Genomic DNA, 27,208 nt, shown 5'->3' with positions numbered 1-27,208 from the left:
CACTGCTTCTAATGACCACCATCCCTTAAGGGTATGTGGTATAGCTTTTCACTATGCCAGCAATACATAACTTTGACCAATTTTGATGGTCTTTCCTCCATGTTGTAGTCTCACTTCAGCTCCAAATACAACTGCCTCCTTCTCTGGGCAGTTTCGGATGACATCATTTGGACAGCCAGGCCAACAGGGCTGGAGTGCTATTCCAGTATACGCATTAAATCCAGGTCGGCATTGATGAAGCGAGGATCTCTTCCTGCCCCAGGTGCCAGGCCTCTGACTCCCTTGTGACATCTCACTTCCCTCTGGTGAAGTGGAAGGCTTTGGTAGAAACTGCAGATCTCTTCCTCAGGACAACCTGCAGCCTCAGTGATGGCTGCTGTGGGAGTCTAAATGAGTCCCACACTTCATCTGACCCACCTCCATTCCCACCCCCACTGGCACTAAGTGGACAGGAAACACGTCTCCATATCAACTAATGGCTCACCCCCGTGAAAATCTTAACTTTAAATCAGTTTCCCACCGCAGGCGAGTCTCTGACCTGAAAACAAACCCGGCTCCTGTTTCCTGCCTCCATGGTGGAAATTCAATCCAAAGTCTTTCCTTCTGACTCAGAGGGATGGACCAGCTAGTACAAATATACTGTGGTATCCATGTACCAGTTATTTGCTACATCTCTGCTGGATGGGATCATTTAGGGCGGCACAGTGGCGCAGTGGTTAGCACCGCAGCCTCACAGCTCCAGGGACCCGGGTTCGATTCCGGGTACTGCCTGTGTGGAGTTTGCAAGTTCTCCCTGTGTCTGCGTGGGTTTTCTCCGGGTGCTCCGGTTTCCTCCCACAAGCCAAAAAGACTTGCAGGTTGATAGGTAAATTGGCCATTATAAATTGTCACTAGTATAGGTAGGTGGTAGGGAAATATAGGGACAGGTGGGGATGTTTGGTAGGAATATGGGATTAGTGTAGAATTAGTATAAAATGGGTGGTTGATGTTCGGCACAGACTCGGTGGGCCGAAGGGCCTGTTTCAGTGCTGTATCTCTAATCTAATCTAATCTAATTCTTAAACACCCTTAAAGGGTTTTCATGTAATCTGATAGTCAGCCCTTGTCAAAAAAACAATCTTGCCGAAGACGTGGCTTCATTTATTGATCAAATGTCATTTTTTAAGCAGTAAAGATATTTTTTGAAATTTTTGTGCCTGCCAGAGTGAATGGAAGGTTTGGGGAGACTCAAGTCAATGGTTTTGGCCGCCAGATTTCATTTAATCTCAACTCACTGAAAGGCGATAACAGAGTTCTGGTTTTAAAAAAAAAGCTCTTTATGAGTCTTGCTAATATTCCCAAGAGAGCTTTCTTCCTCTCTTTCTTACGATGAAATGCTGATCCGTTGCCCTATTGCCCACCCTCTCTATCCATAAAAAGTCCATTGGCTGCTTAATAACACTTACAAAGTGACAAGCAGCCATGACCAAGATGGCAGCCTTATTCAACCCAGTTCAGTGTAACTGTTGATGGAAAATGAAAACATTGGCCTCTAATTCCATTGAATAGGTGTAGCTGGCTGGCCAGCCATGGGAAAAGACTACAACTAAAGTGGGTCCATTGATTGTCATCTGTGATGTAGCAGAGGTGGCCAGAACAATAAAGATGAGAAACACTAATGAAATTTTTGTGGTGCAGGTATATCAACTGTACGAAGCCTTTTCAAGATATTACAAGGATCCATCAAATAGATGCATCTATCAGTTCACAGACACCATGCAGAAGGTAGAGAGATATATAAATATATATATGCACATAGGAATATATAACTGGAGGATCGCTAGCATGCCCAGACGGATTGGGGAGGGACCCACTTCAATGCTGCGTTACTTCCAGCCGATGTGACAGAATGTGGTGGCTCACATTGTCACATCGCAGCAGTCCTGGCAGAAAAAGAATAAAAATAATAAAAAAAAAATAAAAAATAAAAAAAAAGAAATGTTGACTACACCATAAGGTAGTGCATCTCCTTTGCTTGGAAGTGGATGCAGCCTCAAGACCTTACACAGTCGAACATGGATGCACATGGGACGAGACAGAGTTGCTGCATGGACAACATATGGGGGAGGGAAAGGTGGGAGGAAAAGGGACATTGAGGGTTTGCATGCGCACACAGGCAAGGGAATAGGTACAAAAGGACTTGCCGGAAGTGACAGCCAGAGAGAGACAGAGAGGGGGGGGGGGGGGGAAGAGGGGGGCAGGGGGAGATGGGGGTAGGGGGGTAACCGTTCAGGCACAGGTACTACACGCACCAATAATATGCCTGTGCCACACTCACATCCCCAACCCACAAGTACAGGCCCACTTTAAGAAATGCACAGAATCATAAACCTGGAGAGGTCCCACACTTTCTCTTAAATTGCTCTCAGGTTTTTCTTTTTTTTTTGCACACTTAAAATCATAATAGCATGCCACTTATCACCAGTTCCTAAATATTCACTCATAAAGTGCCACTAATATGGCATATTTTAGTTGTCCATGTTCCATCTACAACAGTCTCCAGAATTCTTTCAAGTTTCTTCCCCCCTCATCTCCCTGTGATAACTCCAAGCATAACAATTACCTGTGGAATGCTCAGAGGTCAGAACAGGGGGCCCTTTCTTCAAAGCCAGACTTTTAGTTTAGCAGCGATCATAGTTTCCTAAATAAAATGGCTGCCCAGAGTCCCAAATGAAAGGGGCTTGGGGCTATCAAAAGAGTACTAGGCAACAGACTGGCCTGCCAATGTGCTATTGGTAACAAATTACACAATTTTTCTGAAAACCCACCTGCTGACATTTGCCTCTACAGATGGGTGACTATTGACTTTCATGCAATCATTAACTATGGCCGCTCGATTATGATATTGGTCACACTGCTTGAAAATTATTAACAAATCATTGTAATTGGGCTAGCTGTCACCCCTAGCAACACATAACTGGACTCCATGGGATTGAATTTTGACTGCTGTCCAAAGTCAATGTACCTTAAGAGAAGGCTCTTACCACCTCTGTCCAGGCTATTATTTTGCACTATAGTACAGCTAAATGATTAGTATCTTTGGAGGTGGGAGAAACCAAGCTGGGATAACTCTTCCCCGTAATAACTCTCTTGCCTTCATTTATTGGCCAGCTTGGTCAAGATCCCATAATCAGTCAGGTCATGAATGGAGCCCAGAAACACAAAGGGGCAGGCTTACCAAGAGCCAGAAGTGAAGGGGAGGCAAGTCCCAGGTGGCCTCGGGACATGTTACAGGTAGCACTGCTGTTAGGAAAGTTACCGTGGGTCACTTCCAAATGATGTGCAGGCACTGTCAGGGTCATGGGAGATGTTCCCACTCTCTCAACCATGGAATGTATACGGCACAGCACAAACCAAATGAGAAAATAAAGAAAAAAGTAATTTTAAATAAAGGAGGATTTCTCATACCAAACAGAAAACAGTGTTCCAGTGATCTAATTTTTAATACCTTACATTTGGATTTAATAATTTGAGAAGTTAAAGCAAGGGGACAATATCAAAGCATGAGACACATTGGGATACATCCAGAAACAAATGACAGATCTCTGAATCTGGATTTTGGATTCATGCTTCCCCAATGCCATGGTCACTTTTATAAAATAATACACCCTCAGAGGTCCTGGACTATACTATAATGCTCAGAGTTGGTGCCAAGTCCTCAATTGATCAAAGCCGTCAAATTCAGATTCTCAAACCTATTTTGCTTCTTGTTTCTATCTATGGCTCCCTCATTAAAGGGCATTGCCAACCTAATGTCTCTGAATATGGCATCTACAGTGCCACATTAATTAAAAAGAAAGACAAGGTTTTCATGACTCACGACCTCCCAGGCTTCCTGCTGATGAGTTATAAGGTGGCGTTGAGTGGGACAAGATCTCCAAATCTATCTGGCGATATGAACTGCCCCCTCAGCCCTCCAACCCACTCCCATCCCAATCATCCTCTTGCAGATACAACATGGACATCAGAAAGTGGTTGACTTATCAGCAGTGGACAGTGTGGTAAGCAGACAGTCCTACAACAGATGTGTCACAGCAAAGCCACATGGTCCTTGCTTTCATATTGGACTATTACCACCAGCAAGCACCGGATGGGAGAGGCTCCAGGAACTTACACGTACGAGATACAATTTGCAAAGAGACGCAGAGGTCGAATGTGAGATGCATACACTGGGTTACCATGGTAATTGAGGTGGGGGAGGGGGGTACAGATCTGGCAGTAAATTAAAAAGAAGCACCATCAATCTCTTTGTGATTGAGACTACAGGGACATGTGGATCAAGGCTTGAGGGAAACAATTTACGAGCCTGAAGATTGAAAAGAGTGTCAAGAATGGCAGTAGGGGAAGGAAGGCAGGTGAAGGAGCTGAAAGAGTGACACTTGCAAAACATAACAGAAATTCATCTACCTGAAAAGGAACACTTCGGTAGTGGGCAATAAAGTAGAAGTAGTAGTCTTTTTGCAGACTGTTATGCAGCCAAACATGGGCAATTTAAAAATGAATTTCTACAAATGAGCAGCGCATTTTAATGAGGCAATGGAAGCACCGGAGAATATTTTAATCAATTTGTTTCCCCCACCACCCCCCCCACCCCCATCCCTCTCCCCGTCCTGGTCTAACAGGAAATAAAATCACAAAATATCTGGGGGAGCTTTTGTCGTTCAACTGTTTTAATATTTGTTCAAAATTTTAGGCACAGTATTTTATTTTAATTAATTTTGTGCCTTTGTGCATTCGTATGGGAGGGTGTGTTTATATAAATATGTTCATCCATGAAAATGTGTGTGCTTGTGCATACGCCTGTGATTATAGGTGAGTTTATTTGTGAAGATGTATGTCAGTACGTGTGTCCGTGTGAAGATAAGTGACTGTGTAGGAGTGGGACCTATTTTGGTTGCAGTCAGTACATGCCTGTGAAGGTCTGTGTGTCTGTGCATATTTGTGTGTGCAGATCAGTGTCTGTGTAGGCTTCTTTGTCACTGCATGAGTGAGTCTGTGCAGATTCCTGCCCTCGTGCCTGTTCAGGTGTGCGTAGAGAAAATCCTGTTCCATTTGTTCACACTCTTTGGGCTGCATTTTACAATGTTGCCGCTGATTTCGTAAACAACGTTACGGAACAACCGTGATATTCAGTACGGCGGCTCACTTAAATGGCCGAAGCAGACCTCCCACCCTGATGACGTGGAGGGGGCGGGCGGTCCGTCCCAGGTAATGGCGTCAGCAGCCTTTCTGCAGGCACTGACACCATTTTTAAAGGACTTCAAGCCCTTCCATTTAATTTCAATATTTAAAGAAATAGGTTTCAAAATTTTTAAAAAACATTTAAATTGCCCCTCTCCCAGCCCACCAGAATAACCATGCAATGCATTACTTGCCCTCTCCCCCACCAAAACACTTCCCCTGCCCACCTGACCTTTCCTCCTCTACAAGTACATAAACTTTAAACTCTAACCCTTCCCACCATCCCCTAAACCAATGAGATTAGTTTGACTCAGCTCCCCCACCAACCCACCCACTGAAAAACATACCAGCTCCCCCCTCCCCACCAGTGTTACGCCTTGGTTCCCCGGATGGGGATCCAGAGGCACAAGAGCGCCGGCCACCGGCACCAATATCGCCGTGGGATGGAAGGCGGAGGCAAGGAGGTAATTAATTCCTTTATTTAAATTTATTTACAGATGTAAATTTTGCTCCCATCGCCAAACGGCAGGGGGAGGAGGGAGGGGGAGGCGCTACGAGGCCTCAGCGCTGCCAGCAATATTGGGCTGGGCCTTCCCGGCGTTGAAGCCTCTGGCAACCCTCTGCCAGAGGCATTTTCCGACCCCCACCACGACCCCCAACTTCGGGGGGTCGGGTGCTGTAAAATTCAGCCCTTTGTGTAATCTGAAGTTGATAGACTGTTCACATTACAGGAGAGAACAGAGGCAGGGTGAGATTATCCCACAAAGAGAATAGTTCTGATATATCCAAGGGATGTAGGGATAAAAAGTGCTGATGAAACTGTCCAAGGGCAGCTCCTGGTTTTTTAGTCACATTTTTAACTAATTGTTTTGTTCAGTACCTTTAGGCAGATGTGCTAAAATCCTAAGGCAGAGAGGTTCCTCCTCTAACGAACCTCTCAATTTACAGAAGTATTTAGCACAACATACTGCCCGAGCCCATAAAAGCCTTTGGGTAACAGTCTGTCTCTGGTTCATTAAAAGCAAAATCAATGAGATACTGCCTGCGAATCTCTTTCAATAGGATCAACCTTTGCCACCATGACACACAGGCCACAGCACTTCACATATGTCCTTGTGCTCGTCATGGAGGCAAGAGGAGTCCCTCTATCTTTGGCTGACCTAGTAATATCCTGAATAACTAAGGCCCAAGTAGCAGCTGGATATCACAACTTTGGCTCAAGTGGTGCCAAACTCAATGGCAACCAGAAGTGAAGAGTAGAACACATGGTGTTCAAGCTACAATTCCTCAAGAAGTGGTAGACTTCAAAGCAAGTAAGCACAGGATTAGAGTAATGAGTTTTCAGAACAGCTTCAAAATAAATGTGGAGTGCATCAAAAATTATTTGCTTGAAGGCTTTTTTTCCCATTTTACCAAATTTCTCCCCGTCACCCATGTGGGCACTGACACATTCATCATGGCACATGGAGAATGACGTGCGGATGAAGTGAACTTTTTTGATTGTTGAGGGCATCACACCAAACTTCCTCCTGTCCTCAGCCAACAGCCATATGAGCGTACTGCCTTGCAGAGCCTCAAGAATTTTTCTGTGCTGAATTTTTCTCCTCTTTAACCTGGGGCCTTAGGCCAGTTGTAGCACTCCCTACATCTGACGCACCTTAATCAGCTCACTAAGTCTCAAACCTAAGGCCTTTCTGGGCTGTATGGCTTACTACAAAACTGAGCGGTGCACTGACCCACCAGGAGAAGCTGCTTTGAAGGCTACTTCATGGGTCCTTCGCCCTGTATTAGATAGGTTGATGGATGTCTCTCTTGCTATGGGCAACTGACTGACAGCACACACCTGTTGCAACATATTGGCACACAGACTAGACGTGCGGTGATGCAAACCATATTGTATGCGAGTATGGTCACACCACAATGGCAAAGAAGTTGTGGGAGTGAAGGGATGGGAATAGGTAAGGAGAATATTCACACTGCTGCTCATGGAGCCATTTTGTGCATTGCGTAGAGATTAGATTTTACTGGAATCTATTTTGTGCAGTAATTCAAATACAAACCAGTCCTGGGATTCCTAGAAATGTGTGAATGCTGGGTCCAAATCCTGATATACCTTAAGTGACACAGGAGGCCAGTTTATATGATTATTTTTTAGCTCAGATTCTAGGAAGGCAGCAATCTTGAACCAGCTCCCTACACTTACATTGGTAAATTTGATTCCCTTATCCCAGCAGTAGAATTGTAGTCCCCAAAACTTACCGGGGTTGTTTTAGCAGGGGGGGGGGGGGGGGGGGGGTTAGTGGCAGAGTTTCAGAATTCCAGTTTTCCCCGAATGTTGTGGAGCTTTAATTCCACAGTGTGCTAATTTTTATTTGACGGGATCCAGCCCCAGAAGTCAGTTTGCCTTCCAGTTGGCAGGAAGCACTCAGGAGCAGGCCGTAGTCACAGGTAAATGAGCCTTCAGTTGCTGGTGAGAATGTGGGGCCAGGGGGTGGGATGTTGTTCTGATCCCATGTTCTGAACCCAGGGTTCTTAGTATGAAAAGAAGTGGTGGCCAATGCCAGGGAAGGTGGGAAGCTTGGGATGCCAGAGGGAAGTACTCCTGCTCCTCCTGGCCCACAAGCAGTGCTGTAAAGGCATTTATCTTCTCCTGGAAGTTGTCCTAATCTCCCTTGAGCTGCTGGGTTTCCTGAGGGCTGGGAAATGTGGCCGGTCAGGGTTAAATTTGCTAACTGGGTTAAATCAGAGGCTAGCAGCCTCATTCAAATCCTTAAATTACCTAGCTGCTTCCTGGGACTGGGTTGTCTGCCCGACCGTGCCCCCTCCCACCCAAATCCCACCTCTGCTAAACCCGGAATTGGGCAGGTTGCAGGTTTGTTGGGGTTGGGTTTGAGATTTTTTAAAATTGTAATTTCAGCTGACCCCAACCCACCCATTTCTGGGGGTTAAAATTCAGCTTGTAAACCCAGAAGCCTGTCTCGAGTTACTCTACAACTAACAACACTCCTTGTTTGCTTCTCGATAACCCAATTTCAGACAAATCTGGAATTTGTTTCATTCATTCACAAAGTGTGGACATCTCTTGCAAGGCCAGCATCCGTTGCTGATCCCTAATTGCTTGAAGAAGGTAGTGAAAGAACCAACCTCACTTCAGCCTACAGGATACAGAGCACATATGCTGAGCTAAGTATAATGACAGATGTTCAAAGATCCCTAAATCAGATAAAAGTGCAAACAGGGAGGGGGAAAGAGCTGGAGGAAAGTAAGTTTTTGTCCTGGTTTGATCAGGCATTACAGGGCTTATATTCAGCCAGACGTGAGAAGCAGTCTAGCCGCAGATGCCACATGAGCTCATCATGGCATTAACTCTTCCACGATTCATCCTACATCTCAATCTGCATAATAATGCAAACAGTCTGGATTTTACTTCAAAATTAAGGATCTGTCCTGGTACCACATAAGTCCATGTGCAATCTGGCTCCACTCCAGATACCAGCCGAGATAAAATAAAGGTTTTCTAAGGAGCGAGAAAAAATGTTTTCTTCCTATTTTGCATGACTACAATATTTTTCAACAAAAATGTTTCATTAATTATGGAGTGCAAGGCCTGCAAGGGACATCCTGACCAATGGATGTTTGATCACCTTTAACCTTCAACCCTGTTCCAAACCAGAAATTTCTGATCATTTAGTTCAATCCCATCCACTGTAGTGTCAGCTGATGCTCCTCCCACCTTTGTGGGTTCAAGCAGCACTTGAATAGATAATCTAGGCTCACTCTTCAACGCAGGAGTGAAGGAATGCTGCATGTTTGGAGTTGCTGTCTGTCAGATAAGGTGTTAAACGGTTGTCTCATCTACTTGTTTGGATGGATGTTAAAAAATTTCATTATTCTATTTCGAAGAAAGGAAGGAGTTCTCCTGGTATCCTGTTCAATCTTCCTCCCTTGCAAACACCAGCAAATTTAAAGTACGTCATTGCTGCTTCTGGGATCTTGAGAAATGTCTGCTATATTTGACTGTATAAAATCACTGCACATTAAAATATGTGAAGCGCTTTGGGATGTTTTTGGGATGTTTTTGAGAGATGTTACAAGGTGCTCCATGAATTCAAGTTTTTGTTTCTGTCCAGGAGGCAGGCTATGTTATAGAGACATGCAAGGTCGATTCTCACTGTGAACAGCATTATGGTAGTAATTTGATCAGTCAGCACTCATTATCATTGCAACAATGTGACAATGCGTGGCTGTTCCTGAGACTTGCTGTTATGACCTATATATCCAATCCCTTTTAAAACAAAGTTACAGAAATAATTGTGACAAGGCTCAAGGGAAGGGTTTAATTATTGATTCAGGAGCTTCAAGAACTTAAGGCACTGAAAGAAAGCAACTGACTTCAGTTTCAGTTGCGTTTTGCAAGTGTTCACCTTTCAAAAGACTAAAACAGAATTCATTTTGATTTGAATTGGAAGGGGAAGGGAATAGTGTGTTCTAGAGTATTCCTTTGAAAGCGTAGCACCATAGATGATTCCGAGCCCTGATTCACAGAAGAATGTGACAGTGAGTACATTCAGGGAGGGACGGGTGGTGACAGGGAAGGGGAGAGGAAAGTGAAGAACTTCATCACCAAATAACCTCCACAAGGCAAGCTATACTGCATCAGACAACAAAGCACCAATGAGCAAGAAGGCACAGATTATCTGCCATTTTGGCAAGAGCCATATTCTGTGCCAAAATGTTGAAAAGCCACAATAATTTGCATCTTCCAGTTCATTATGACAATTAGATTACACCAACCCACTGAGAAGGGGAGCTCTGTTTTTAAATAGACATATAAAATTCCAGTTGCCTGATTTACAGGTGCTAAAAGCGAGAATGTATATTAGAAACATGAACCAGGCTCTTTTAAGATGGGTTTGGGATAGCCTCCCAATAGAGTACACGTTCAAAGTGACCTCAAACACAGAATGCGTCATAATGCTGAACCCCATAGCATAAGGAGACCGGAGCTGCTCTAAAAAGATTTTCAAGTCTAAGTTGACTGCTGACATAGATTGATTCTTGTTCGTGACTTCCAGATGGCACTGGGCTATTATGCTGAATTGGACAGCCCAATACCATTAGTTGGGGGATAGATGTGGAAGGTGTTGGATAAGGCTAGCCTCTTAGTTTGTTCGGAAAGCTTCATTATTACAGCTTAACTAAAACAAAGACGGCCGGCCATCGTATCCCTTCTAGTGTGATAGCTAACTGGTTTGAATGGGGCCATGGACTTTAGAAGGTGTAATCTAATCAATTGGAAGACAGAGAAGAACAGAGCAGAATTGCAAGATCAAAGACAGGCAGACAAAGGAAGAGTTCAACATACCAGACAGTCAATGTTTCCACTGCACAAAGTGTGTTCTAATGCATGATGATAACCACCTGATACAGAGTCCTTTGGTGTCGATTTTCTGACATTCAAAACTTGTTTAATCCACAAAGAATGATTTACACACACACTTAATGCTAGATTTGTAACAGAAACCCCATTTATACCATGTTAGCAACACTTAAATCTAATATCTCCATATCTCACCACCATAAGACTCCTCTCTGATGTTCTAACAGTCATGTGATATCATAAAGAACCTTAAATTATTCAAAAATGAGGATGGAGATATAAATTTGTCTCTGAATACAACTAATTTAAAGGCGATCACCAGCTTCATTGCAATCATGAATGACACCCTCACAATTCACTCCTGAAACAATCACTGGTAGTTTGCAGGGTGGCATTTTTACTCATAGACTCAAACTGAGAGTTCTACTGTTCCTTGGCCATGTACCCTCCATGTAGCCAAAGTCAATCATCAGGCCTGTCCATTCAACGCAGGTCGAATGGACCTTGCCATGCCATGCAGTAATCTTTTTTTTTTACTTTGCCTTGCCTCCCATCTGAGCTTTGGCTCTAACTTTACTATGGGGGAGTCTGGTCATCTGAGCTAGAAAGGAACAGCGTTGTGATAAAACACCCTACTCTACCAGATGCCATGTGAGAGGCCATGTTGGCTAGATTATAGTTAGTGGATGTTCTCTCGTCCCTTCTGCCTCCAGTTCTGCACACACATGTTGTGGATTCCCGATTCCTTCAAGATTTAAGGTGACTCCAAATTGTGATGGATTCTATTGTAAAGACATGACCAACTGTTGTCCAGGCAACAGGCTTATTGCAGGCCTACTCTTTAAAGCTGCAATATGTTGCCTCAAATCAGTCTTCTTTATCCATGACAGACTGCCACCAGTCAGTCAGATCAAACAGCTAGTGTCATTTTTTAAAACAAACGCATCTAATTAATGCACTAAAGAGCCATCTGTGTGTTTTCCTGCCAAGCGGAGGACATAATGCAGGAAAACTACAGAATGCAGCCAAGGTCAATTCTCTGGCCTGTCCTTAATTTGGCAAAACCATTAACTCATTTTTGTATACGGCATCTTAATCTTGGAATTTAATTTTGTATTGCTTTATAGTTTTTTTTAATGGTGCAGGTTATTGTCCCTCCTATGAGCCATGGCTGAATTTAATATGACACCATTAAATCATCATCAAGGCCTGCCCAATCAAGCTGAACTAATCGCAATCACATGCAAGAAACATCTCTGATCTATCAGTTTTTGGTATGGAAGATGGAGATGGAGATGTGTGATTGTGGGAGCAGGGGGAAAGTTCAGCTATTTTTGAATCTAACTGGATGGTTGGCAAAATAGGCAACAGGAGCCAAAAACTAGATGCACACACCCATGCCTTTCAAAATAATTAAATTCTCCCCATTGTTCAACCTGTGAACTCAGCCTTATTGTGGGCAGGTGGCCTAGGTGTTTCCTCATAGGGCAAAGGGAAACAAATCCAATGGAAAACCACACGCTGAGCCACTTCCCCACGCAGAATGGCCTATGTGTAGGCCTTGAATCAAGTTGCCTACCCACTAACTCAGCCATAGGCTGTGCATAACCTGAAAGATAAGAGATGGGAAGAGGAGAGTTTGTATCCTCCCAAACATAATGATGGCTTCTACTCCTCCAAATTAAGCTTGCTATCGGTGCATTCATTCAGCTGATCATAGGCTCCCATTAAAAATAACTGCAATGAAACATTAAACTTTAGCCTCTGTCTTCACCACAGACTTTCAACACATTCAGCTGCTCTGGGAGCTTGGCCTAATCAAGCATGACCCTTCGAGGCAAGCAGACTATCTGACTGCTGACTCAGAATAATACTGATGTGGGAAGGTTGACTATAAAGCGGGCTTGGCACCAGAAATGCAAAACTGAACTTGAAAACCATTACCAGTCGATGTAGTATCAGCAGTTTTGTTGTCAGTATTTCATGTGTCTCATTGAGACTTATCTTCACGAACCAAGGAAGTTGGATTGTGTAGATTTACTCCAGTTTGATCTATCTTACAGTCAAGGTATAATATCAACATGACAGCAACATCTATATGTAGAGTACTGCAATTAAGCTTCTGCAATCAGCATTAGTTCAGTTATTAACAGCAATAAGCAGAAGCCACAGCCATAAGTGAATCATCTCAAGTTTCCTGGGTCCATTGCACAAGTCTTTCTCAAGACCCAGATGCTGTGTGCAGCCTGCAGCTGATTAGAGATAGTGATGGGTCATGTACCCGCCTGCAGTTTTCTCACCTCCTCTGGAGATACTGATTGTTGCTACGGTGCAGAACTTTGGGTGCCAGCTGTTATCTTTCTACCTCACTCCAAGGGTCCATTTTTCATGTGTGAACTAACTACATGACAACAGACAGCCAAGCTTGCTCCTGCCCTTATCTGACAACAACACATGCTTTCCATCCTGGATTAACGAATGGCGGTCATGAATGAGAATCCATCGATGTGTTATAATCCGCGCTGAATCTGTTCAATTCTACTGCCCACTACATTTGTGAGTCCAACCAATTACTAAGCAGATAAAAGGCAGCAACTAATAAACTGGGAACATTGGTAGATTACAGCAGTATCATTCCCGTCTTTTTTTCATGGTTGCATCCCTAGCGGAATGGTAAACTGCAAACACATCACAGACCTACAATTGACAAGTTCTTCCAACATTTAGGAAGGATGTCAAGCCTGAAGAAGGTACAGAATAGATACGTTAAAATGATACCAGGAATGATGTACTTTAGTTACAAAGGACTTAGAAACTGGGGTTCTTTTAATTTGAGCAGAGACAGTTAATGGGAGATCTGATAGAGGTGTTCAAAATTATGAGGGATTTTGATAAGACAAATAGTGAAAACCTATTTCCACTAGTGAGTGAATCAGTAAATACAGGATATAAATTTAAGATTACTAAAAGATTGAAATGAGAGGTGAGAATTTTTTTTAAACGCAGAAGGTTATTTGCATATGGAATATTCTTAGAGAATCCATAATAGCTTTTAAAAGAAAAGTGGATAAATATCTGAAAAATAAAGATTTACAAGGGAGTGAGGAAGGAACAGGGGAAAAGCATTAAGTAAACAGCTCTTCCAGAGATTGCACAGGAGCGATGGTTAAATTACCTCCTTCTATGCTGTAAACTCCATGAGGTAGATAGTTAACTTGCTGCCCAGGTGTAAAACTGGCCTTGTGGATCAGTCGCTTGTTGTAAAAACTACTCAATTCTCATTTGCAATGATTCCAATGAAAGTGAAAGTCAGGCAGACTCCATAACCAGCAGGTGATCCGCAACGCCTGTTTTATGTTCAAGCACTAAGTTAAACATGTACCCCACGACTCTGTTTTCATTCACTGAAAAACAGCATGGAGGGCATGCTGACCTGCTTGGCAGTCTTAAAAGGCCACTTTGTCAAAATGTACCATAAGTTGAGAGCTGCTGATTCAGAATACTGCTGTGTTCATTCTATACCAGTGTTCTGTCAGGGTGTTTAGTGCACCGTGACTTACATTAGACTGTGCAAGCAGTAAAGTGGTATCTGACATTCCAATTGGACAGCCTGTCAATATAATAATAAAGATTGGTGCAGCGTTGATATACTGCCACTGCATGTCACTTGGACAAGTAGTAAATAAGATTGGATATTTTTTTTTAATCTCTTCTTTTCTTCACTAGGCTCTGATGCAACTTGTGCTGAGGTAATGGTTCCACTGGTAGTGAAGGCTTTCTGGCAGTTTATCCAATTGGGCTTTCTTTACATGTGAGCCTTCACAATAAGTGTCAGTAAGATATAGGCAGCCTGCACAGTCGAGCCTGATGCTCTTGGGCTTCACATGTGTGTGGGATGGCGACCAGGAGTAGAAATGTGAAACAATGTTTTTCCTACTGCTGCCACAGCTTAGATCAGAGTAGATCAGGGATTGCGTCTGAACTTTCTTGGTCTACATTACAGTTGAATGTTCCCTTTACCCACTGGGGAGGTCCTGGATAAGATTGTTCAAGCCTGGGTTAACAACCTTTAGCAGAACATCACCACTGCAACGTCTTTGAGCCCAGTAATAGACTTGAAAATTTGATTTGGAAGTCTGAATGGTTCTCAAATGTCAGGAATGGACAAAAGGATGCTGTAAGATGATATTCCACAACACCATTGATTATTGGATCACGACGGGCTGAATTTTTAATCAGCTCCAGAGGCGGGACTGGAAGTGGGCAGGCCGGTTTGCCAGCATGGTCCCACCTCTGGGCCATTTTCCAGGAGGTTGGGTTGGGGGCTACAAGTGGCGGGTAGCCACTGAGCCAATTAAGGGGCCTATATTAAGACCCTTCTCCCGCATTGACTGGAATTTTCCTGTCAGCAGGCAAGGGTGGGGGAAGGGGTGGGAAAGAAACACTCGATTTCACTATTTAAGCTCTCCCCACCCTCCGCAGCCAACTTACAAACGGCCGCAGGCCGCCCCATTGAGGAGCTCCCCCTCCACGAGGGCAGTCTGGAAGCTGTGGCCATTTTTAAGTTGCAAGATTATAAAAGTCCTGAGAGGGCACCTCTATTTTGAGGCACCCTCTCTCTCCATGACCTGCATCAGCAGGCTGCAGCTCCTTCGGTGCTGGAGGGCCTCCTATGTGTCTTCTGGGCATTAATTGGTCTTTTAATTAAAAATCGGGGCGTGCATGTCATGCCCACACCATGTGGGGTTGGAACCCACAAATTATCTCAAAGTTGGGGCCCCAATCCAAATTCAGCCCAATATCTATCAGTTAAAGATACCGGATTCAGCAGAGATTCACATTCAATGAGTTGCTTTAAAGCAAATCTCAAAACCTAATTTAATGGAGAGCTACACTTTAATATTTTAATTGCAACCACAATCATTTCCCTGGATTAGATCCCACATTTTGGAAAAATCTAACTGATGTAACTGTCCCATATGTGGGCTAGTTACCATCAAAATGGCTCCCTGGTTTGGGCAATCGAAAAGGTGGAAACACAGAGGTAGATAGATTCTTAATAAGCAAGGGAGTGAAGGGTGATCGGGGGTAGGTGGTAATGTGGAGAAATCAGTTCAGCCATGAACTTATTGAATGGTGGAGGAAGCTCGAGGGGCCGAGTGGCCTACTCCTAATTCGTATGTTCGTATGAACATATGTTCCTACATTGGCACCCATGTGGTGAGGCAAAATAAAATTGGAAATTTCACAAAGGTGGACATCTCCACAACATGTAGCTACACTGCATTTGTGTAGCAGCAAGATGGTCAGGCTTCTGGGGTCAACACTGAGACAGCAAACTACTTAAATATATAATATATTAATGAGGTGACTTCCCTTGTGAGAGATATGGGCTGTACTTTGGTAAATAAATGATTTTCTTTCACCCTTGCTTACTTCTATGTATCTACAGGGCTGGAATCTTTTTCTCTTAATGACTTACATTTCTTCAAAGAGAGTCTGAGCAGAGAGGAGCGGCAAACATGAAGACTTGCAGTCAGTAAATCCTCATTAAATTAAGACAAAAAAGGCCAAATTCAAACCTTTTGCCTACTTCCAGTCTTAATTACTGTCTAAATACAGCATAAAGGCAGTTGAGCCAGGCTTTATTGAGCAAACTGTTGTCAGAAATCATCAGGGAGTTCTTTCTTTTTCTATCTTTTCTCCTCCTGTATGAAGAATTATGGGACTGAGCAGGAACTGCACCAAGAGCAGTAATATCTGCGCAGAACATTTAGAATGGCAGATTTTTTTTTTCTTCTCGGCACTTCTGTTTTCTCTCTTTTGCATTGAAACTCTTTAATGCTTTCGGATGCATCCCTGCTGAGATTTCAGTTCCAAATCCTGCTTCCTCTGTATATTTGATATTCAATCTAAATGTCACTATTATAACCCAACAATGCTGCACACACACAAGGTGTCTGGTATCTGTGTATGTTTATGGGGGGTAGGTGGTGGGGGGGGGGGGCGGGGGGCGTGGAGAAGATGAGGTGAAGCTGATTATCAAACAGATTGTTCAGTTTTTCTCCCTATGGTGCCATGTTGCCACAGGGCATGTTCAATGAATATGGTGCAGCGTGCACTGGTGTGCCAATGTGCTGCAGCACTGAGTAGAAGGATGTTATTTGACACCAATTCCTGACGCGTTAGGCTTCCTGCCTTACTTTTGCCATTGGCAAGGAGAATACTGGAGGGTCCGTCAACTCTGTACATGTTCATACATCTTCGAGGAGGTTTGACTCCAGACGACAATTGGTGGAACTAGATAAGCCTGCCCTTATCTAGCTTGGGAATGGAAGTCAGGGAATCTAAAGAGATGAATTAAATTCCGATAGCTCAATAGGTAAAGGCAGTGACTTTTTGAACCATACAGAGCAGAACCCATAGCTTCAATCCCTGACCTGTGCTCATCTACCTCAGCATGAGAGCTGGTCTAATTGTTAAGTGCCCTGAACTAGGGAGGGGGTAAAAAAAAAAATCAGCCCATTTCCTGCTGCTGATATATATCCAATTATCTCTTTTGGAAGGACCTTAGGCGAAGACAGAATTAGGCTTGGCTGTGTTGTTCTCCTTGCTTATATAGGATGCTGACGCCACCTAAGATTGCACATAAAAATCACAGACTTCAACAAAACACCAGTTTTTGTCTTTGATAACTTTCCTCCAGCTGGTAACGTGGCAAAGATTTCTCTATAATCATCTTTGTTTCTGGTCTGAGATTCCCTCAAAGACCTCTTTTAAATCATTCCTACCCTTTGCTTCCTGTTCTCTACCAGAAATGGAATACTGCGGTTCCACTTAGGACTCCACCTGATGCCCCAAGCTCAGGATGAACTGGAAAAAAAATCAGCAGACAAGCAGACACTCTGCTCTGTGACCTCGAAGGCCCATTCTTCTGCTGGGTCAAAGGCTCAAGCACTCCCTGTACTGGGGAATCCTCTTGTGGCATTTTGTAGCATAACTTACCAAACTGTTTGCATCATGAGCAGTGAGAAGCAAGAGACCACAACGAGGCAGCATTTTTCTTATTCCCTCTTCTTTATGCCACACACACTTGCCCAGTGGAGATAACAAGTAGCAGACCCACTCCTCAGCCCTGCCAATGCTGCTCTCAAGTTGACTGCTTGCAGATGTGCAACATAGTTGTGGGGATATCACACTTTTTACCTTTCATGATTAGGAACTCATCACATCGGGAAACACAGGCTCTGAAGCTAAGCTACCAACAGTCACATCTACAGGGGATCCATGGGCTGTGCTAACATTCAAAATGTGACACACAGGGAGTGGTAATGCACAGCAGACACTCCACATCAGCTGAGCTCGAAGTTTATGAACTTGTCTGCTCTATTCTTCATGTTGTAAAAATGGAAGAGAAGCTGAATCATCAATTTTCTGCTCCTGCCTACAGTAGGCCTCTTTCAAGGATGTTCTCTCTCTCTTTCGCACACACATCTGTGCAACTGATTTGGATTCCAGGTACTCTCCCAGTGAGTCATCCAAGGGAAAGAAGCTAGACAAATTAGTGAGAGTGGGGAGGAGTGTGCTAGCTCAAATGGTGAGGAATCCATAACTTCTCTATCTAAAAATAAAATAGAGATCATCAAAAGGAGCTGAATGATGTGGTTGGGATAGATTGGTGAAGCCACCATCATAGTGCACGACAGCAAATGGGATCATGGGCCTGTATAGCAAGAAGAGAAAACATGAATCTCAGGAAGTGATTTTGAGTTTGTAATGAGCTTTGGTCCAGCCCCACCTGGAATACTGTGTACAATTCTGGTCACCATGTTGTGAAAAAGACATCCAGAAACTGCAGCAGGTACAGCAAAGAGCAACTAAACTGGGTTTAGGCATCTGAGTTATGTGGAGAATTCTGAAAAAGCTGGGAATGTTTACACTGGAGAAGAGGAAGCTCCCAGGTAATCTTACCGAAGTATTCAAGATCTTCAAAGATATAGACAAGATAAAGATCAATATGTTCTGCAAGAGAACACAGCCTCAATCTTGGAAGAGAGAGAATGAAAAGACAATTTAGTTTTAACTACTTGGCACAGAGGGTGGTGAATGTATGGAATGGTGGTCTGCCAAAGAAGCTAGTGGGGGATGATTAATTTATATAAGAGAGATGGATAATTATCTGGGGAAAGGTTTGCTGGAGGGGTATGTGAGATAGGGTGGTACGAGAGATAATAATATTCCTTAGACACTGGAACTTCCCAGATGGACTGTCGTGGTGTTTTCTGGTCCTGCACATCACTCCTATGTATCAATAACAATATTAATTAGGCCACATCCTAAAGACAGCATCATGTGCTGAACCACAAAGCTGTTCAATTTCCAACCCAGACCACACCCCACCGCCCACACCTCCACAATCAATTTTTGAAAATCAGGAACAATTCTAAGATGACCTCAATATCTGCAAGTTGCAATATAATAACTTTATTGTTCCAATCTCAGGGGAAACTTGGAAGATAACACAGCACCTTTTAAAAAGACGGCCATTTTGGCACCATACCTCCCATTTCACTTTTTGACACCATGTTCACTTCAGTCCCACAATCTACATTGGAAAATATACCCAGAAAACCTTCCATATGGCAAAATCTAGTTTTAATGTCTCCTGCCTGACCCTCCCCACACACAAAGTAGTCTCATCAGGTAGTTATTATTCAGTGTAGTCCGAGTGTAAATAGTATAATTAGGTGCCTGGCAGGCTCCAAGTCCATCTTTAAACCTTGAACCCTCATTAAAATGCAGCAGGAACACTGTCTTGTCATAGCATGTTTTAGCGTGACACAGCAGCATGCAGCATGTTATTACATTCTCCCATCATGCACCAGGCAACAGTGTACAAGCGCCAAGGTATCATCATCACAAGGCACAGCACATTACCAAAACGAGTGGGGAAAAATTTTGGGATGCAAAAATGGGGACCCACAGACTAGTGCAAATTATCTGAACTGTGCTGTGGGGTTTAGTTTTTTTTTTAACAAAAAGATTATTCATATGTAATGTGGGTTAAAAAAAGTAAAAAAGAAAAACACACCAACCTTCTCGTAGCTCTGAGGGATGTAGGGGGTTTGATGCGGAACACAATGACATGGGGAGAAGAGAAATAGGGGAAACACAGAGAGAGTAAAAAGGCCTCTTCAAGGCTTTTAGCTGCAACATCTACTCTCACTAACGACCTTTGACCTTTCCGCCAGACCTTCAAGAATCAATTTATTTTTGTGTCGCCTCAATAATTAGTCCTTCTGAGGGAACTGCTTTTTAACTCAAACAATTCCATTGATAAATCAAATCAAAAAATAAATAAAAACTAACGCAAGGCTGTTATATCATCTTAAAACACATAACCTAAACATTTCTTTTATTCCCTTTCATCTCTTTCACTTCTTTCTGGCAGCTTCAGAATTTTGACAGAAATTTCCTCCATAACAAAACTGCCATTTTATTGTTCTTCCTGGAGTCCCGGCACTTAGGTCCCATCTCTCCTCACTACATCAGCCTTCTTAAGGAGTGAAAGAGAAGCGGCTGTGTTGCTCCCATCGCTGGGCAGGAACAACCGACTTCAGCTCTCAACCTCTGCGTCGAGCACGCGTCAGCCTGCAGCTCTCTGGACAAGGCCTCGTGCTACAAACTCACTGCATGCTTGTCGCTTATGGAGAGGAGTCCGCTGTTCCTACACCGTGGCCACATATCCTTTTTAAACACAGTCGAACCTTGTATGTCAGAGACCTGGGAGGAAAGCTCCAAGAGGGACCAAATATCCATCCCCCTAACATTTTTATAATCAAAATTAAAATTGCAGGAAAAAATCATTTGCATTATCTTCAATACTTCACCAATGATCTTTCATCTCTTCATCCAATTGGTAATTATTTCCTTCCCAATATCATAACTTGTCTAACGGCACTAGTTCAAATTATAATTTTTCAAATGACATATTACTTTTCCTTCTAATAAACATCATCCATTACCTTCAAACCCTCAGAGGTCAAATCTTCAGGAGCATGAAGTGACCATCAAGCAACTGTCCAAATGTAGGAGTCAAACTGTTGCCTTGGTAACCACTTTATCCTCTGAAGAGGGAGCCCGGGGCATTGATCATTTATAGGCACCAGGAAAAAAACAATTTTAACATAACAAACAACTTTCTTATGCTGTGAGTGGTACTTTACACATAAGTCATGCAAGGAGGATAATATTTTTTTTTAACAATTTGTATTCTGGTAAATTGTCTGCAGAGTGAATTCATAACTCTCAGCTGGGAATGCTGATCTACTTACAGTATAGCCATTATGTTAATATACTGCATTAATATTTCCCCTTTGTGTTGTCATTTCATCATTTTCAAATTATTAGTTGTTACAACATAAGGAGAGGAAGGCCTGAAGCAGTTTTGTACTGTTTGAACAAGAGCAATCAAGAATACATTAGAAATATATGCACGGGATTGAAAAACCTCAGAGGCCATATAGCCTCAGCCATGCTAGTCAGGAGGCAGGGGTAGAGGAAAATGATCCTTTTGTGGACAAAAGATTTGTCTTCTGCTTCTAGGTATCATTAGGGGATTTATTAATGAACCCCACTCCCAGTGTGGAGGCCTCATCTTCTGGAAGCACAAATCAGAAACGCAGGCAACGCGCACCAGAAATTTCAAATATGCGCATTCAGGGGTCAAGCATGGATTCAAAACATTACCCTTCGTGTACCAACTCCTCTTTTACCAACGATCACTCTAACCTCCTTCTCTACGGCCATGCCTCCATCAGTCTTCCTGTCTCCCTAAAACAGGCTTTCGTTACCTATCCATCTAAAGCTTCATTTTCCTCGTTTTCTCTCCTGCCAATTTTGGCTGTATGAGCTTTGGCCTTCACGTAGGTTTCCCCAGTTAAAGCAAAATAGAAAAAAATATGGAAAAGGGCTAGGGAATGGAACTAAGTGAATAGCTCGTTAAGAGTGAGGCCTGGCACAGGTTTGAATGGCCTCTATTGCACTGTAAAATTCTATGATTCTACCATATGTTTTTCTCCCTCTGCCATTGGACATCAAGACATAGATTTACTAAATGGTGTTACTTTAATGTGTGTGTGCCTTAAACAAGATTTTCTAATAACACCTAGGTGGACTGGTGCTCAGAAAATCTAGGCTCTGTGGTGTTAAATCCGTTTGATAATCTTGCTTCAGGGGAGATTGTCTCGGAGCATTCTCACTTTCAAAATACTTGCTTCTGTTCTATTGATATGGATCTCTGTCAGTTTCCTGCCTGTCTGGAACTAAATGTTGGCAGAATGAGTTAGAATGTAGACTTGAAAAGAGTCACTAATGCTTGAGAGTGACCAGGCCTCATTTCAGGCGAAGCTGTACGCAGCAATACTACAACGTACAGCCACCACCTTTGGAATCAAGCACCTGCTTTATTGCAAAGAATTTGTCTTTTGGTACACCTTAAGCACCAAAAAAGTCTTGAATTATCTATTTATTTTGTTACCAAAGATTTGGCTCCAATATGCACTTCGATATTGGAAAATATCATATTCTTACAAAAAGCAAAAAGAGGGCTGATCGCCATCCTCTCATCTCCCGGGCTGCAGTTGGAGTTGAGCCCAGATGGATGGGATGAAAGTCTTCTTTCCGTCAGCTGTTAAAAACCCAAAATTAAATGAGTCAACCTCCAGCTCAGCTCCCAACGGACCTGAATTCACAGCACAAAACTGCTCATAATTCAGTATCAATTCACTCTGACTGGAAAATTTTACTCAGCAAGGTTACAAAGAATGCAGGTTTTAATTAAAATGATGCAGCGCTCCACTCAGGAGTCTTCTCGAGTTGAGGCTGAAGGCCTGGATTGTCCACTCTGTGGAGGGACAGGCAAAAACCTAGCAACAACATTTATATGTTTCTGGGAGGTAACCATTATTAATGACATGCAAATGAGCCAGTTACACTGGTTAAGTGTCTATAGTAACTCCACAAAAAAAAAATTGGCATTATAGTTCTTTACTCTTGTTTTCAAAGAGGAAAAAGTGGAATTGGATTGTGGGGCACAGAAGCCTTCTGTGGCAAGACAGTGGCTAGATTATGGTTTTTATTGGCATAATAAGGTAGGGAATGTTAGACTACTCAACAAAGGCACTCCTCATCTTGGTGAAGACTAAATTCTCTCCCCTCCTGTAAAGATTGAAAAGAAGATAATTCCATCAGAAAGTTTCAAGAATTCACCTGGATAACCTCACACTAATGCATAACAGCATGAAGTGTTGAAGCATGGACTTCCACTTGAAATCTACCAGAGGTGCAGTGACTGAGTTCCTCAGGTGTGTCCCTATGGAGATGCAGCAAGTGGAAGAGAGGAATTTCTCCACAACAAGCAGGAGAGTCAAAGGGAGAGGTACCTTTGATCATTTTTGAGTGTTATGTAGACTTTCCCACATGAGCAGAGATATCCTGCACAATAATACAAGTTCTATCATGGTTGCAGCTTTGGTTTTGGGATCTGTACGCCAGTTATTTATAGCCTGAGACTTTGATCTTGCAGTTTAATATATTGACTACATTGCTTCATGATCGTTCCCATGTATCCATTATTCTACAGTTGAACCCATCAAATAATCTACCACCTGGCCTCTGTCATCCATTCCCAGACTAAGATATTTTTGGATGCCTTGTCTGTTTTAGTTATTAGAGTAAAAGCTTCCTGAGGCTACAAAGAAACCAACAGGTTGCATTTATTTCACCTGGATTTGCCTCCATTGGGACTAATATGCGACATGCAGGTTCCCTGCTGTGGGTAAGCCCATCTGATACCAACGAGAGAAATCACTATTGGGTCTCAATCCCTTCCAGTCTGTCCCTGGAGATGCTTACTGTTTGAGTCACACAGTACAAAGTTGCTGCTTGCCTGCCTCTCTGTCAACATGTCCTTCTCTGGCTATCAGAAAACACAGAATAAGTATGTGTCATTTAGTCTCATTTAAAATGACAACACAAGTTAGGGGGAAATAACATACATGTCCAAGCAGCTTACTTTACTTAACATAGTTCTTAAGTTCTTACAATAGTTGCGATGGGTTACATTGCATATCTCAGCTGCGATGACCAGAAAGGATTTGGAAATAGTTCAGAAAAACTTCATTTTTGTTGCAACTTTACAACAGTCTCATTTGGAATCAGCTGAACTGGGCCGAGATAAAACCTGATGTTGTGACATGGTAGGGATTTCTCTGTCCTTCATGAACATTGTCTGATTTTTAGAAGTCAAGAGATTTCTATAAACTGCACGCTGTTTTCTATGCATGAAAAAGATGCTAGATTTTGCCATCAGCCCTTTTCAGGATCTAGGCCTAGTTATAGGCTTTGATAGTAGACTGATCAGTAGACAATTCCCAGTTGATAGTTATGCTGTCATTTCTGGAAGGATCTGGGTCAACAACTGATAGTTTAGAGTTTGACAGAAAGGTTAAAGCTAATTTACACAATTTTGTGAAAAGTTACTCAAGGCACAATATTTAATCCTGTTCCATTCCTCCAGAATCAATAATCACTCGGTTAAAGACCAAATGGTGTAAAAATATCTGAAATAATAATTTTAAAGATTTGAGAACAATATTTTTAGATGGTTTGGAAAACCCACTGGCCTTTTTTTTTCATTCCAGCTATGGAAGCAAGAGTTTGTCATCCATTTTGTGGTTTGACATAATAAATCAGTTTTTTCTGATCTATTAATTGAGAATTTTTTAAATATTAATTTTCTGTAAAATATAATACTAAATATTTAAATAGCTATTAAGTTTGAAGTCACATCATTCTGTACACTGAAAGAATGAATGGCCTTAACAGAGACGTAACTATTAATGGTCTTCAGCAAGAGGAGTCATTATTCCCAGGGCTAAATTTTAGATACGATAGAAGCAGGCTGAGGTTATTGCAGTCACGGGTAAAATAAATGGGAATGAATTATTTCAAACTAATGCATATTTTATACATTTAAATGCCCTCTTTGGACAAATCTGGCCAAGGCTGGAATGAATGACGATCCAGTGAGGTCTGGGACCTTTTAATTCCTGTCTTTATAGATCAACTTTCCTAAACTGAGCTCAAACACATTCCACTAACACAAGTTACATAAAAGGCTGAATTAGTTCCTTCCCTCACTACCTACAGTTTATCTACAGATCGAACAGGGGCGTATATTACCATCTTTGAAGGGGTTTGAAAAATCTTGGCCAGGAGACTGGGTAACCAGCAGTATTCTAACTCTAAAGAATGGTCCAAGTTGCAATTGGTTTAGGTGCAACAGTACTCCAATTGGCCCTCCTGTTGAGTGCATCAAGTGGGCCCCAACACATGTGTCGCTAAATTAGACACGGTCATGATGAAACAACACGTTTTTTGTTTAATATCTCTTTTTGTTATTAGATTTCACAATCAGTACCTACAGGACTGTTCCCAAAATAAATGATAGCACTTGGATGTGTTTGTTGAGGATCTTAGCACACATCTTATGAACATCTGTCGTCAGTGCAGATAAAGGGAATGTCACATGACCATTTCTATCCCATCTCATGTGTTAGTTCCATTCTTTAATCAAACAGAACTGACATAGTGACATCCCATGGTTATGACATCACCTAAGTAAGTTTCAACTATATCGTTCAGAAGACTGAAAATGACCAAGGTCACCTATCCTGCCATGTCTGATCAAATAGCTCCTCAATTTGATTCACTCGAGTTTAGTCTTTTCCTATGAGTTTAGATGATTTTGTTTGGAATATCTCTTGCTATTAGGGTAGATTATTCCATACTGCTCAGAGCAACTCACTACAGTAACTTTCAGAATGAGAGGCTCTCGTTGTTCTGTCATATTGTACAGTGTGCTGATATAAAGAATATCAAGAAACTATTTAATGGGATAATTGCACATCTGCTAAAAAGTGCAAAATGTGGGTACCACCTTGAAATGAGAACAGAAAGAGCTGGAAATACTCAGCAGGTCTGGCAGCAGAGAAACAGATGCTGCCAGACCTGCTGAGCTATTCTGGCACTTTCTGTTCACCTGCCTTTTCAGATAAAAAATCTGGAGTAAACAGGAGAGGCGTGGGATAAAGTTTTAACAAAGCCCTTTTCAGAGAGACAGTGGGGTCAAGCAGATAGTGGGGCCTTTTGTAAATAATTTGTTTCAATATGGGTTTACAGACTGCAAATTCTGGAGGTCCATAGGAGCTCAGTCAGCACCTGAATGAGAAAAGACAGGTTAATGTGGTGGGTGGGGTCCCTCGATCAGAGTTCTGTTGGGGTTCTGATGAAGGCCACTGACCCGGAAATGTTGGTGAGAGGGTAAGGGCGACTCTGGCAGATGCTGGGTGACCTGCTGTGGGGTTCCAGTAATCCGAGTTGCTCCTTCTGTGTTACAATTTGCTCTCGGGCTTGAACTGTTTAGTTTTCCTGGGTACATTTTGCAAGGAGGATGCTTGCCATTGCAGAGCTCAGCTGGACTTGTGGTGTCTTCCGGTGATTAAGATCAGGAGTTGGTGGGGGGTCTCTGGGGTTGGTGCGCCCGAGTCATGAAGTGACATCATTCAGGCGTGCCGATACCTGTGCCTGAATCTCCAACCCCTTCACTACAGCTTTGTGTTAGGAGAGCAACCTTGTAAAATATACTGCAGTGCACAGAGCTGCTTGATATTTTTTATAATTGAAGAGAAAATTAAAAATAGAAAATGATTTCTTTTGATCCTTATGGCAAGGCTCTTCTGGGACAAATATAACCTGTCATTTATTCCCAGGAAATCTCATGGGTTTTCCCATGAATTTTAATATAAGAATTCAACCTATCAGGAATATACGCCCCTGTGCTGAACTGCTTTAATGGAAAACAAACTTTCAGAAACTAGAAGTTCATAGAAGTCGTTCTAGAGGCCCAGCACCCTTTAGTGAGAGGGTGTTGAGTAATCAGCCGCTCCCTACCTCTCACGTAAAGATTAGCGGGAGGAGAATACCGCACCCCGGCGTTGTTTGAAGCCACACACTCATATTTCCCCTGGTCAGTTTCTTCGCTGTTCTCGATCTGCAGAGCACCTGTCAGGAGACAAACGGCAGCAGGAGGAATTAAAATCCCAGGACTTCTCACGCACAGCATGCAGAAATGGCTGCAATTTCCTACTGACCTTCCCTCAATACCCTGTTCACATCGCCAATACTGACCCGTCACAAGCCATGAAACCGGCTCACCCAAGTACAGAATACTGTTCACAAGTTAAGCAGCAGGACAAAGGGCAAGTTTGGGGCTAGGTGTCTACTTGCATGAGGAGAGAGTAGTTTCTTAATCCGGGATCGCTTCAGAAATGCCACGGGACCTCTTTTCAGCTGTGATGTTTCATAGGGAGCGCCTCGTCCCCACCCCAGGACACTCTGGAAGAGTGTGCCTACCTGTCCGAAACAGTGCATGCCAATCGCCAATGCTACAAACTCAATCCCCAGACTTGCTTTATGCTCCAACTGAAACACACAGATCAAATGCTCCAAAATGAACCTGCCCTGGTCAGCTCTAATGCTGCAGAG

At 42.8% G+C, this 27,208-nt stretch overlaps 1 protein-coding gene across 1 annotated transcript in view; it reads right to left on the bottom strand.

Annotated features, from left to right (window-relative positions):
- The window catches only part of LOC137351760 (receptor-type tyrosine-protein phosphatase delta-like), a 583,992-nt gene that overhangs the window by 215,429 nt on the left and 341,355 nt on the right, over positions 1–27,208 (bottom strand). The window contains exon 8 of the mRNA XM_068016566.1: positions 26,615–26,725. Within this exon, the coding sequence (XP_067872667.1) occupies positions 26,615–26,725 (111 nt within the window). The remainder of the gene's footprint in view (positions 1–26,614; positions 26,726–27,208) is intronic.

This window comes from Heterodontus francisci, chromosome 36, assembly GCF_036365525.1.
Source record: "Heterodontus francisci isolate sHetFra1 chromosome 36, sHetFra1.hap1, whole genome shotgun sequence".
NCBI classification, from domain to species: Eukaryota; Metazoa; Chordata; class Chondrichthyes; order Heterodontiformes; family Heterodontidae; genus Heterodontus; species Heterodontus francisci.
This window is presented reverse-complemented; position numbering and strand designations above follow the sequence as displayed.